At 47.9% G+C, this 13,089-nt stretch overlaps 1 protein-coding gene across 2 annotated transcripts; it reads right to left on the bottom strand.

Annotated features, from left to right (window-relative positions):
• Positions 1-1,038: 1,038 nt before the first annotated feature.
• On the bottom strand, positions 1,039-11,294 carry DHRS7B (dehydrogenase/reductase 7B). 2 transcript variants are annotated; one of them, XM_082292506.1, is made up of 7 exons: positions 11,262-11,294; positions 6,756-6,931; positions 5,148-5,263; positions 4,263-4,473; positions 3,532-3,624; positions 2,067-2,219; positions 1,039-1,724 (listed from the first exon to the last, which is right to left on the bottom strand). In XM_082292506.1, the coding sequence occupies exons 1-7, from the start codon at positions 11,279-11,281 to the stop codon at positions 1,519-1,521; spliced, it is 975 nt and encodes a 324-aa protein (XP_082148632.1). In that variant the 5' UTR covers positions 11,282-11,294; the 3' UTR covers positions 1,039-1,518. The 2 variants fall into 2 exon arrangements, with proteins under 2 accessions (XP_082148632.1, XP_082148633.1); XM_082292507.1 differs by lacking the exon at positions 11,262-11,294 and adding an exon at positions 7,657-7,675.
• Positions 11,295-13,089: the final 1,795 nt, after the last annotated feature.

Consider the following 13,089-nt stretch of genomic DNA (forward strand, 5'->3'; position numbering starts at 1 on the left):
GCAGTAGCATTATGATCATTAAACACATCCTGGTTCTCAGAGATCATTTATAAATCTGTAGTGGTTAAGAAAGGCTTTTGGAAGGAGAAGGTCCTGCTGAGCCTGTGCACCTGGATCAGAGTTTGTGTGACTAATCCTTGATGTGGATTCACACTGTGTAAGCTAACAGGTCCCATAAAGAGGGCTGGGATAAAGTATGTTGTTCTGCAGCTACTTCTGGTACAATAGCACCTTGCAGGGGTGTAAAGAAAAACAAAACCCTTCTGCTTTCCCTTCCTCTTATGTTACCTGCTGTGAGGAGCTGGAGTAGACCAAGGGATTAATTTCATAGCAATGTAATTTCTTTGTCCTGAGATGTGCACTCCCAGGCAGGACATATGAGGCAGGGCACATGGAAAATGCTGGCAAGTGCATGGAGGTGGCAGGAGGGGGCTGGACCTTGGTTCGTACTAGTAGAATTAATTTCAATTTTAAGATTACTTCTGCCCTCTCTCTGTGCAGTAATTCCTTTTTCCTAGTGGTCCTGGTATCCCTCACATGAGGATAAGGGATGAGGAATGGAACATGGCACCCCTTCAGGCTGTCAGGCTCCCTAAAGCCTGTGATATGTGAACAGGCTGGTTATCATTCCCCACTGGATGTGATCCTAATTAGCATCTGTGACTGCTTTAAAGCAGATGAGAACAAAGGGTCTGTCTGCTACACTCTGCACCCTACACACATGGGTTCTTCTCTATGTGCCAGAGAGTGCCTGGCATCCACAGGATCACACCTGCTCTGTGCTGCAGGCGGCCCAGGTGTGCTGCTCTCACCTGTGCAGTGTGTCCAGGCAGCAGCTGCCTGCTATGCTGTTCTACTTGTTCAGTGCTTCCCTGCATTCCTTGGGCTGGGATTCAGAGAGTGCTGCCACTGCAGAATTAACTGTCCCAGGACATCAGTAGGGCACGATTCAGACGGGTAAAATGACGGCCAAATACACCCAAATTGTACATCAGTTACTTCTTTAAAAGTGGCACTGGATTGAGCTTAATTTAGCAGATGACTTGGCACGTTAACAGGAAGAGGCTCTGTGAAGTGTCCCCAGTGCAAGCAGCATGTCCTGGGTTGGGCTGGAAGGAGTGGAAAGGAGACACTGATCACGAGAGCTCCCAGCTGAGGACTGTATTTCACAGGAGTGGGGAAAGCCAAGGTCTGCTCGTGTGAAGGCAGAACAGGTGGGTTTTATTTGTAGCAGGCCAGTAAAGCTGAGCATGCCTGGAGTGAGGTGAGGAGTGTTGCAGCACAGGGGCCTCCCTGGCTGCAGTGTGTTCCCCTGACCCATCCCCTGCAGTCTCAGCTCTCCCCCATTGTCCAAGCACCCTTCCTTCTCCAGCTGAGGTTTAGGCGCTGTCTTCCAGCAGTGTAGGGGAAATCACTTCCCAGTCTCCATGCACTGGTAAACAGCATTTTGAGAAAGGATTTTTCTGCAGGAGCACCTCCAGTGATGTCCCAGCTGTCCCTGCTCAGGTGAGCTGAGCTCTAAGAGCCCTTTGCTTTTCTCTCCTTTTTTGCTCTAGATGCCATTAAGGTGAAGAAGAGCCTGGGGCAGAGGTTCCTCAGGTAGACAGCCAGGCAGGGGGTCAGGCCAGCCACAAGCACTTCCTTCTTCTTCTGTCCCACTGCATTGAGAACCACCTGAGCCACCTCGGCCGCCGTCTGTCCCTGGGCCGTGGTCTTGTCCATAACTGCCAAGGGAAAGCTGAGTGAGCACCAGCACCAGCAGGTAAACCCTCACTGAGGTACCTTTCCTAGGAATGCTCTAACTGTACATGGCTGCTTGCTTTGGTTTTTACTCCACAGGTGTAAACACAGGCAGGTGTTCCTCGTGGTTGGCCCAGAAGGCAATAGTTGCTGTCTGGGGAGGCTAAGTTTTGGGGCTTGCTGTTCCTACCCTGCATCCAAAGTTGGTTTTTGATCCTTCAGGGCTAACCTATGTCCCCACCAGAGGCCATGTGTTGCAAACACACTTTATAATAACTTGGTGATGTGGAGATGCTTTAGAAATAGGGCACCGAGTGGTATCTCACCTCCATAGCGAGATCCATCTGCTGTGACAGCATTGAGGGACAGGTTTGTCTGGATGTATCCAGGGCTCACAACTGTCACTTCAATGTCATACTGCTCCACCTCTGCTCGCAGACAGTCAAAGAAGGCCTGGGTAGCGTGCTTAGAGGCAGCATCTGGAAAACAGGAAAAGGACAGTGCACCAAGGAGAAGGAGCAGGGCTGAAGGATTTTTCACTTTCTGAATGGGTTTTTCACTGCAATGCAGCCACTTCTCAGCAAGAACCCAGGAGTTGTTCTCCAGCCTCTACATTTGTTTTTGTTTAGTGAATGGCAGCAACAGGTAGCAGGAGTGAGAGGCAATTTAGGAAGACAAAACGTAAACTCAAGTTGAAAACTGGCTGGGATCCTGAGCTTAGTATCACAGCCCTGCCAAAGCACTCCAGAGTGAACCCAAGCTGCCTCCCACTTCTGATAAAGGAGACCCAAAGCCTTTGGAAGGCAGAGCTGGCTGCCCTGCACGTGCTGAGCACTGGGAACTTGCAGAGCAGGTTCAGGGCTTAGCTGCACATGAGGCAACACCAGATCACACAGGCAGAGCAGAGAAGCGTGGCCTAGGGCAGGATTTGCCCCTGTGAAATGGCTGAGTGACTCCTTTTGCTTGGTCACTACCTGTGACTGCCACCACCACACCAGCAGCACCAAAGCCAGCTCAGCACAGGCTGCACACCCTGCAAGGACCCAGGCAAGGGCTGAGCTCCTGCTGCCAGATCTATGTGGCTCTGTGCCCTGTGCAAGCGTTCTGGGAGCTCCTCAGAACACACTTCCTGAGCAATTGGACCCACATTACCTGCAAAGCCCCATGGCTCAGACATTCCAGGCTCTCCCCAATTCAGCCCCACTCCTGACCCACTGTATGCCATCACCACTGTACTTCTAGTGTTTATTTTCAGTGATTTACAGATGCTTGTGTGCCAAACACTCTCCTCTTAGTTCATCCATCTTCTAAAAGGCTTTTTTTCAGTAATCCCACCAATATTTCTTGTCATAACTGATTTAGCATGAAGAGTTTGCTGGATCAAGATTGTTTAGGCTTTTGTTCTGGCATTGTTTGTACTATGGCACTTCATAATTTATTAAAACAAAAAATTCCTGCTTTCTTAGAGGAGGTGATGCAGGCAAATGACAAGGATAAAATACCATAAAATTATGGAATTATAGTAGCTGTCAAGTGTTACAGTCAAGGACTATCAAGCTGTTTTTAAAACATATTCTCCTTCTCCAACCCTTAAAAACTTTAGGACAGGGCTAAGATTTTGTATTTGAGAGTGCTGTCAGTGGTTTGTGACCCCATTGAGGGTGATGCACAGCTCTGCCTTCCCTGCTCGCAGCCAATTCTGTGGAGAGCTAAATGTGGAAGCAGGAGCCAAGTATTTATTCAGCCTGGTGCCCCAAATATGTCTTTCCCATCTTCTGTGGAGGTACTTACATGCAGATCTGAAAGGAATGCTTATTTTGCCTTGCACGCTGCTGATGGCCACAATGTGGCCTTGTCTCCTCTTGATCATGGAGGGGAGAAGTGCTAGCAAAGGACAGAAAAGACCCATTCAGACAACAGTCCTGCCATTGCTGCTGTCAAGAATCAAAGCTTTCAGAGCACTCAGAGATGCTGAAGGGAATTACAAGATCCCTGTTCAGTGCAGGGGTTGGGACAGTGCTTGGGATGCCTGACTGAAGCTGTGTCTGGCTGGGAGGTTCACCTGTGAGGAGACTCCTTGTGGCAGCAGCTGCACAAGGGCTGCTGTGGTGGCTCTGATTTCCCACAGGCTGGGCAGCAGGACTTGCTTTTCCTGCCACCAGAACATCTTCCCATTTCCTGCAGCTGACACGCTGCAGGCTGAGCTTTCTGTGTAACCAAAGCTTCCTAGGAAAGCTGCAGCTCCACTGTAACCCCCACCACGTTCTCATGTCAGTGTCCTGTCAATGCAGACAGGGTAACTGGACCTCTTCCTAAGTTCCTGCCAGGCCAGAGTCAGGAAATGGAACCAGGTATCATCTCCAATGGGGTACTTCCCATCCAGTCATGCTCAAGCACCTCCTCAGGCCTGCCCATAACCCCAAACCTCCCCTCTCACCCTGTGCTGTACCAGGTACAAACACAAGTCAAGCTGTGCTCAGTTGTGCTGGTCTGCAGAGGCATCAGCCAAATCCATGTGGTACCTTTGGTGAGGGCTATAGGTCCAAAGTAATTTGTTTCCATCACTTTCTTATCCACATCCAGTCCTGTGTCCACGATTGTGCCTCGGAAGCTGATGCCAGCGTTGTTGATCAGGATGTCCACGTGACCCAAGGCCTTCAGGATCTCCTCAGCAGCATTTACCACAGTTTTAGTGTCCGAGAGGTCAAACAGCACAGTGTGAGGTTTGTGCGTCTGGGAATAAAGTGAAGTTAGCAAAATACAGTTCAGTGCTGGATGTGCCAGCTCATGATGGGATTCCCCAGCTCTGGAAGCACAGGAGCAGGGCCATGCAGGCCCTGTGCAACTGCAGTGCAGCAGTTCCATGTGGCAGGAATACGTGAGAGAAATAGGTTGTGCTCATCTTTCTCTGCTCCTGCAGCCTGTTCCTTATACCTGAGCCTAGGAAAGGGACAAAGGAGATCTGCCTCAAGTACTAAAGTTTTCTGTTGTCTTATTAAAGGAAACACATCTGAAAAAGGCAAAATGTAACCTGTGTGTTTTCTACAGAAGCCAGCAATACCTTTCTTAGCCACTGTCAGCAGGCATAGACATAAAAAAATAAAAGCCAACAGAAGGAAAGTCACTTTTCCAGATTCAGTGTATGAGGTACAGGTGTAAAGAGTCTGGGCACTCTGCCCTCATGTGCTTTCACTTCCATTTCTAGCCAAGATGGCTTATTTTTGTGGGGTTTTTACAAAGAATGACATGCCATGTACTCCTATAGCAACATCTATCCCTAACCATGGAGTTGCGTTTTTCTTATTGCTCAAGAGACCAACCCACAGGCAATTCTGTAACTTCTGTAACAACCCAAGCAGAAATCCAGGCCACGTGAGCCCACAGGCCTGTCCTTGTCCCACACTCACGTTTTTGCGGTGATTCTTCACGGCACAAAGCTCCTGCACCACCTCTTTGAGCTTCTCACTGTCTCTGCCACAGAGCACCAGCTTGGAGCCAGCTGCATGGAAAGCTTTGGCACATTCTTTGGAGGAAGCAAGGAAGAGAGAAAAGCAAGCATTTGAATTATCAGACAAAGGACAGATCCACATCAAACCTGGTGATAGCTAAAACTTGCAGGGCTCAGAGGTGGCTTTATTGCTGCTGTGTGATGGTGAGGCTGATTAACAGCGAGGTCACAGCCACATCCCACTCTCCTGGGACTGTGACAGACACATGATAGTGGTGAGGCAGCTGCTGTGCTCACAGATACTGTGCTGGTTAGACAGTTATTGTGGTGTTTACACATCCTCCCCCTCAGATGGTCAAATTTGCCTGTGCCTCTTCATTTTTGACTTGAGGCCCTTCTTAAGAGGGACCGCAGTTACCTTGTGTGTGTTACCTAACACAGGACAGCCTGGTCTTAGGAGTTTCAATTTTAATGAACACCTCCAGAGGTTCTGGAAGCCTGGGATTTAATGGCTTCATCAAGGTGATTCTCTTCATCGGGAAAAGGCTGGAGAAGGGATGCCAGGCTATTGCCCTCCTAATTGCATGTGGATGGCAATGAACACACAGTACTTAGAGGTGGTCTGGTGTATTAATAACTAGGAGTGAGGGGAGTTGTAAAAGATCTTGCAAATGAGTCAATAAGGGAGGAAACTTTACTGTACAATGGTGGAAGTCTCTACACCCAACAGCACTGATGGCGCTCCAGCTGGAAGGTCTCTCCTGGAATACTAATTTCCTCTCTTCTTGATGAGAAGTACAAGATCCTTTACCACTCCCACTCTTTGGCTGTGGCAGGCAGAGAGAACCAGTTCATCTCCTTTGGCCAGTTTGTGAACACCCCTGTCCTTAGGGACAAACTCACATGCAAAGGCAGCATCAATTAAAGCTCTATTTGTTCTATAAATGTACTCATCCTAATGAAAGACCTTGATAGCAGAGAGCACCTTGTCTTCTCTCCAAGCAGCTTTTAAAGCAATTATAGAAAGCAGAATTAGAGAATGTAGCCATTGAAGCAAAACATAAGTTTTAGTTGGAAAAAAATACTCCCTGGTGTTAATAATGCCAAGAGTCTGAATTCAGACTGGATGGATTTGTACCATGAGAGGAAAGGTACCTTAGCTTGAGGGTGAGGGACAGGGAGAAGGAGTGCAAAGTTTGGCAGAGCAGCTGGAAGTACAACAAACATGAGTGCAGAACACCCGTTCTGGGAGGTTTTAAAGCTTCCTGGCTTTTTCAGGATTTCAGGATTTGTCAGGAAAGACCCCTGACAGCACAAGAACAGCATCTAATTTCTTGCTTTGATGAGTTCCACTTTATACAGGACAGTTAAAATTTTCTGTAACAAATGCTGAAGACTTTCTTGCATCCAAACCTGCACTGGCTGTGGTTATAACTCAGGTGGGAGCCACATCTCTCAAAATTCAGATCAATAGGAATTTTCAGCTCATTACTGCTTTATTCCAAGAGCTGCTCCTGCCACAACCCCCTGCTTGTCCTGCCCTTGGTGCCCTCCTTTGTGTCCATACCTTTCCCCAGGCCGGAGGTGGCCCCTGTGATCACCACCACTGCTTCCTGCAGGTAGGCTCGCATCCGCATCCACTGCAGCAGCCGGAACAGCGCGAAGATCCCCAAGCTGCCAAAAAGCAGTGGGATGATGACTGTGCTTGTGAAATCCATGAGCTTTCCTTTCTGAACTGTCTTCCTAAAGCCACAGGATGAAAGGAAAGAGATCATTTCACCATGATGAAAATGAGCAAAGGCTTGAAATCTATTTTGAAATTATTTTTCTTAACCCTGCCTTAGACAACCAGTAAACCACCAAGATACCTCTGTAGCTTTCCTCTTTGCTTTATTTAGGCTTTGGAAAGTTCACATCAGTACCCAATTTTAAGCATTTAAATAATAATGTGAACATCCCAGCAGGACACTTGGTATTACAGCTGTCACATAACAAACTTGGGCTTAGGGATGCTGTTCCCGTGTTTTGCCCTAAATTCACCCTCTTGTACAAAGTGTTTTTGGAGTGGAAGTTCCTTGGGGCTGGGATAATTCTCCACATTCTTCTGATTGTATAAAACTGCTCAGATTTCTCTAGAACAGTCAGTACCACAGTATCCACAAGCCAGAGATCAGTTACTGTGCATTATCCCAGATGGATATAAGCCAGCCTGTCTTTTGGAGGCTCCAGGTTTTCTCTCTGAGCCAGTTATTTGCTTAACACACTGAAATCTCATCCTGGAATTGGATTCTGATACCAAGGCATAGCCCTAATCTCCTTGCTAAGCCATTCCTTCACGGGAGTAGTTTATGTGACAGCTTACTACAGGGCCAAAGAGCAAGTGGGACTTCTGTGAAAAGGCCACTAATTCTCCCTCAGTATATCCCTGGGCTTTTATCAAAGCTTGGTGAAAGAGTAAAGTTAATTACATCTCCTTCCTGGAATCTTCTGGGTCACACATAAAGTCAAAACCAAACATCAGTGTATTTTCCCTTCCCTTCTTCCTTGTGCAGGCAGAGTTTGAACTCTTGCAGTCTGAACTGCAAGACAGGCCTTTACTGGGAAGATACTGGGAAATTCTGGGCACACAGTTTGTGCTCCTTCAAACAAAAGGACAGCATGAGAAGCAGAAAACAAGAGGTAACTAAGGCAGAATTCAGTGTCATTGAGTAGGACTGAGCTTGTATGGAACTGAGGGTATGGCAGAGGCTCTGCATGCCATGGAACAGAGCTAATGTGGAAAATATCAGGCTCTTCCAGATATCCATCAGGGGCTTGGAGAGAATTCCTCAAATAGCTGCTCAGTGAACAGCTTGCTGACATAGTAGTGAACTGAATAAAGTAAGTATTTCTGGGGGTACAGCTGGAACAAAATAAAATAACACATAAAGACAGCTCTAAATAAACTTGGCAAGGTCTGAAAACAAAACCATCAAGTTAGAACACAGCTCTTCTTGGGGTTCTTTGGAGCTTCCCACTCCTGAACTAACTCATGTGTGTATGAAGTCCTTCCTGGTGTGATCCACTGTGGATAATGCACGGAGACATCCGGAACAGCAGCTCCCCCGGGCACAGGAAGCGTGCCCAGAGTGGGAAAGCAGAAACCCAAAAGGAGGATTCAGCTCAGGCCATTGCAAAGCATCTTATTCCTCCAGCCCTTTGCTGAGGGAGTGCACACAGGGTGTATTTTGTACTGGTTTGCAGCCAGGGACTGGTACAGTTGATTTGACATGAGAGAATGGATCTTCCCTGAAATAATTCCTGGGAAAGGGATGTTTTGACACAAGGCCACTGGCCTCTTCAGGCTGGATGAGAAGGTTCTCCTGACTGATTCATGCTCAGCTGGTCATTGAAAGCAGCTGCCTTCTTTATAATTCCCTTTTTTTTGCTCTCTCAAAGGTCTCTTGAGAGTCAGAACACGAGGTGTGGGCAGGAACAACAGGTGTTGTGCTGACATTGGGCTTAGAGGACATTCTGGAATAAAAAAAAAAATCTTCAGCCCACGTTTAAGCCCTTTCATTATTTCCAAAGTGGGAGCTGACAGCTGCAGTAGCACTTCCCTCATGAGGCACTGGAAAAATCTAGCCCTGCTCTGGTTCTGGTTTCAGTGAAATGCAGGTGAAAAGGTAACTGGGAAGAGGGGGCTTTCCTGACACCTCTCCTAACTAAAGCACACTGAGATCTGAAAAATATTTCCAAGTCTTTTATTGTTTTTCTTTCCTTTTTCTCCATGTTATACACAGGAACTGGGCAGATTGTCCATCTCTGTCTGAAGGCTGCAGCAAAAGGCAAGAATCCAGGCAACAACCTGCTTTGGCAGCTTCCAGGCTGGAGTCTGCATCAACAGGTAACTCCTCTGGGGAGGGGAAACATGGGATGGGGAAGAGAAGGAAGTGGAGCAAGAGAGAGAAGGATTTGCCAATCAGAGATATAAATCCCTTTATATTAGGGTATGCAGATGCACCTAAGGTGCTCAAATGGCCTCTTAAAAAAACCCCAAAACAAAATCTCAGTTCAGTCAGAGAGAGAGAAAGGGAGAGAGGAAAACCCAGCTGAATAAATTATTTGGGACAGAAGAACTTCTGTAGCACTTCAGGCCTACAGCAGCAAGTTTTGCTTTGATTTCATGACTTGCTTCTATCACAAACCCAACTTTGGGTAACGTTTTGAAGTAGCCAAAGACACCCCAGAGCAGCTAATGCTGTGTCACATTAAAAACGTGGGTGAGGAACACGTGGGTTCCACGCATCATTTGAGATGAACTGAGTATCTCAGACCTCCTGCTCAAAGGTCTGACACCCCACTACCAACTTTGTTCAGTAATTTGGGTATTCATGCTGAAAAAACCCCTGTTATTAACAGGTGATGTATATAACATCAGGTTTTCAGAATGAGAGAAGCCACTGCTCATAAAATGGTTCAAATCAAGTCCTGTAATTCCCAATTCTCCATCCCAAAAGGCAGGATTGGAACATGCAGATTGTTAGAGAGCAGAAATAACACTGATAATGTGAGCAAATACAGGTGATTGGAAACTTTTTGAAGGCTTCCCATAGAATGAATCACATTTATCCAATAAAAAAACCCCTCCAGAACTCTCCCCCTGAAACAAAAACTGGATGTTATCCTATAAAAGCCAGGACAATGGTTTCTGAAGGAACAAGGATATTAATTAATAAGGTCAAGGGTGCACTAAAGGCAGCAAAGATGAGACCAGGTCCCAAAGAACCAAACCCCTGAAAGCTTCCCCAAACAACACTGATTCTGCAGCTCCAGGCTCCCAGAATCACATTGTCCTTTACGTGATGAGTGGCAGCAACTGGGAAGCTGCATTCCCAAATCCAAAGGTTGGGGGGATAAAAGGAAGGGAAAAAAAATCTGGTTTTCCTAAGGAAAAAAGCACAGCCCCTCTAAGCTTGAGTGAGGACTTTAGTGTGAAGAAAGCACAATGTCCTACCTGAGAAAAGGGCTCACTTGCAGTGACTCTGAGCTGGAGGCTCCCTCCGGTCCCAGAGCAGGACAGCCCCGACTTAAATTTGGAAGTGGCAGCAATCCAAGCAAATGTGCCGAGTCCAATGCCAGCTGAGCCACGGGCTGCCTCTAAAAACAAACCTTGGGAATACAGGCTCTGACCTTTCCAATGCAAGGGGGGGAATTTAACCCCCAGACTGAAAAGATAGAAGTGACCTCAAACTTCTGAAACCAGTGAAACACCTAAGGAGGAATGCAGCAAGTGACAGAGCTCCTCATTCCAAACAGGAAACAGGAGAAGGAAAACAGCAACCCAACTGCAATTCTCAAAATAAATTTGTCACCCAGGCATCACCTGAAGCATCACCTAAGGAAATTCTGTTGTATCTCAGCAGTCATTCAATGGATCCTGCCTAAGTTCTTCCATAATTGTTATGCAAAACAACAACCTCAACCCATGGTGCAGCAAGAGGGGAAAAAATATGTTTCCAGCACCCAAAAATCAGCCTGGACTTGAGAAATTATCTGGTCTTCCATCTGGCCTAGTGGAAGGTGTCCCTGTCCATGGCAGGGGTTGAATGAGATGGGATTTAAGGTCCCTTCCAACCCAAACCAGTACAGGATTCTAATAAATCGTCTTGTCATAAATCTTCCTGCCACTTTTACTCAGTTACAAACTGTAATTCCAACCCTCCCACGCAGAAATCCTCTATTGGAGTTTGGGACAGAAACAAAGGTGGCATGATTAGAAAATTGAAACACTTGTTGTTCCAAAGAGAGCATTTTGCCCACATTTACCAAATCAAGAACCACCTAAGCCACCGTGCGGACATGACAGCTGGCTGTCTCCCTGATTTATCTACAACTACGTGTTTAATGCCAGTACCAGCGGTGAACTCTGTCCTGGAGAGCGCTGGCTGTCCCTGCGCACACCAGCGCCGCGTTCTCCTAACCTCTCCCGCATTTCCCAGACCCCCACCCCTCTCAGGGCCGCACCCGCAGCCCCCGGCCCCTCCCGGGTGTCCCGTGTGCCCTCCTGGCCCTCCTCGGTCCCCGTCCCCACCTGGTCACCGCCGTCACCATGGCACCGCCGGAAGTGACGTCGCGGGCACTTCCGCCCGGCTCCGCTGGGCGCCCGCTCCGCCCTGACGCCAACCGGAAGTCGTCGCCGGAGAGCCGCTGCCCTCACCTGTCCGCCCGCCTGTGCAGCCCGGCGGGGGAGCGGCGCTGCCGACCACGGGTTCCGGCCTCTCGGGATTCTCGCCCGCGGGGGGATTGCCCTGGGCCCCAGAATCCCAAAATCCCAAAGGGATCAGGCTGGAAGGGACCACCATGGGGCATCTGGTTCAGCTCCCTGCTCAGCAGGGCCATCCCAGAGCACGGCACAGGGCTGCATCCAGACAGCTCTGGAATATCTCCGGTGAGGGAGGCTCCACACCCTCTCCGCTCTCTGTTCAGGGCTCGGGCACTGCACAGGGAAGTTTTTTCTCATCTCCAGGTGGAACTTCCTGGTCATCGGTTTGTGTTCATTCCTCTTGTGCCATTACTGGGTCCCACGGAGCAGATCCCGGTCTGTCACTGAACCTTCCCTGCACATCCCGAATTCCCATCTGCGGTGGTCACTGTTTTACGTGCTCATTGCGGATTACACCGACCTAAATTCTGTCCTCTTTGGTATCTCCGCATGAAAACGGAAGATGCAGAAACAACCACAGAATAAGCTCAGTTGGAAGGGACCCACACGGGTCATCAACTCCTGGCCCTGCACAGGACACCCCCAAAATCCCACCCTGTGCCTGAGAGTGACACTGGCACAGGACAGGACTCTGTGCAAGGTGTGACTGTGAAGAATAATGGCAAATTCCTGTAGTAGGAGAAAAGAGGCATTTCTACAGAGCCTCTTTCACATCCATGACTGGGGAAAACCTGATTTCTCTGATTTTCCATGAGCTCTGTGCAGAAATGGGGCCTGAATGTGCTGCAGGTTGTGCAGCTTTAAATCCCCTCGCTCGAGTGCTGGCACTGATAAGGGCCATAGAGCGTTGCCAGGCTGGCACAAACCTGACTCCAGTGATCCCAAAGTCCAAATGTGCCAGGACTCTTGCCCTGAGGAAGGAAAGGCGCAGGGAGCTTCTCCACGTCTTTGTGAAGGTGTTTGTGAGCAGCAGGCACATTTAGAGAGGCATTCAGAGATACTTAAGTGTTTTCCAAGGGCAGTTAATCCCAGATGTCTTTCCATGTGAACAGCAGCAGGATAAAGGACAGCTTTTTGCAGCAGCTCCTTGAAAGATGGTTTTATCATAAATTTTTATGATAACTTTTTTCTGCTCCTCTCTTCTAATAAGGAAAACGCTGAAATTAATTCAAAGCTTCAGCGTCGGTGCATCATTAGTAAGGAATCAATATTTCAGGGAAAAAAGCAGAAAATAATTCAAAATCTTCCTTAAAAAAACACATTCTGAAAGGAAGGATGATAATGCATTTTTTTGACTTCAGGGACAATATGGAAAGAAATGGAAGAATCAATGATTTTATTTACACAAATGAAGTCAAAAAATCAAACCCAGAAGAAGGGTTATGTTATGGCAGCCTTCCTGGGAGCTCTAGTTGGTGCTGTCTTCTGAAAATCAGAGCTGGAAAAAGCCATTTCAGTCCTTTTTTCTCACCCAAGTGGGGCAGGAAGAGCTGTAGCCTAATGCAGCAGTTACCTGAGAGCTCTGCCCAAGCTGCTCTGGTCATTTACCTGGTATCTCCCAGGTGTTTATTTTAACAGGGAATGGTCTGTCCCCAGACTGGCAGGAGCTGGGAGAGTTGACTGAAACCAAGTGCCCAGTGAGTCACACAGCAAAGGGTCAGACTGGAGCTGCAATTGGAGAGGGAAAGTCAATGAA

Source organism: Coloeus monedula (genome assembly GCF_965178545.1).
Source record: "Coloeus monedula genome assembly, chromosome: 16".
In the NCBI taxonomy this organism is placed as follows: domain Eukaryota; kingdom Metazoa; phylum Chordata; class Aves; order Passeriformes; family Corvidae; genus Coloeus; species Coloeus monedula.

Excerpts from the sequence above, each read along its gene's own strand:
- DHRS7B (XM_082292506.1), bottom strand. The coding sequence starts at position 11,281 with ATGGTGACGGCGGTGACCAG. Across the intron at positions 2,220-3,531 it reads CATTCCTTTCAGATCTGCAT|ATGCTGCCTCTAAGCACGCT; the intron begins GTAAGTACCTCC and ends CCTGTTTTCCAG. Across the intron at positions 1,725-2,066 it reads AGATGGATCTCGCTATGGAG|TTATGGACAAGACCACGGCC; the intron begins GTGAGATACCAC and ends TTCCCTTGGCAG.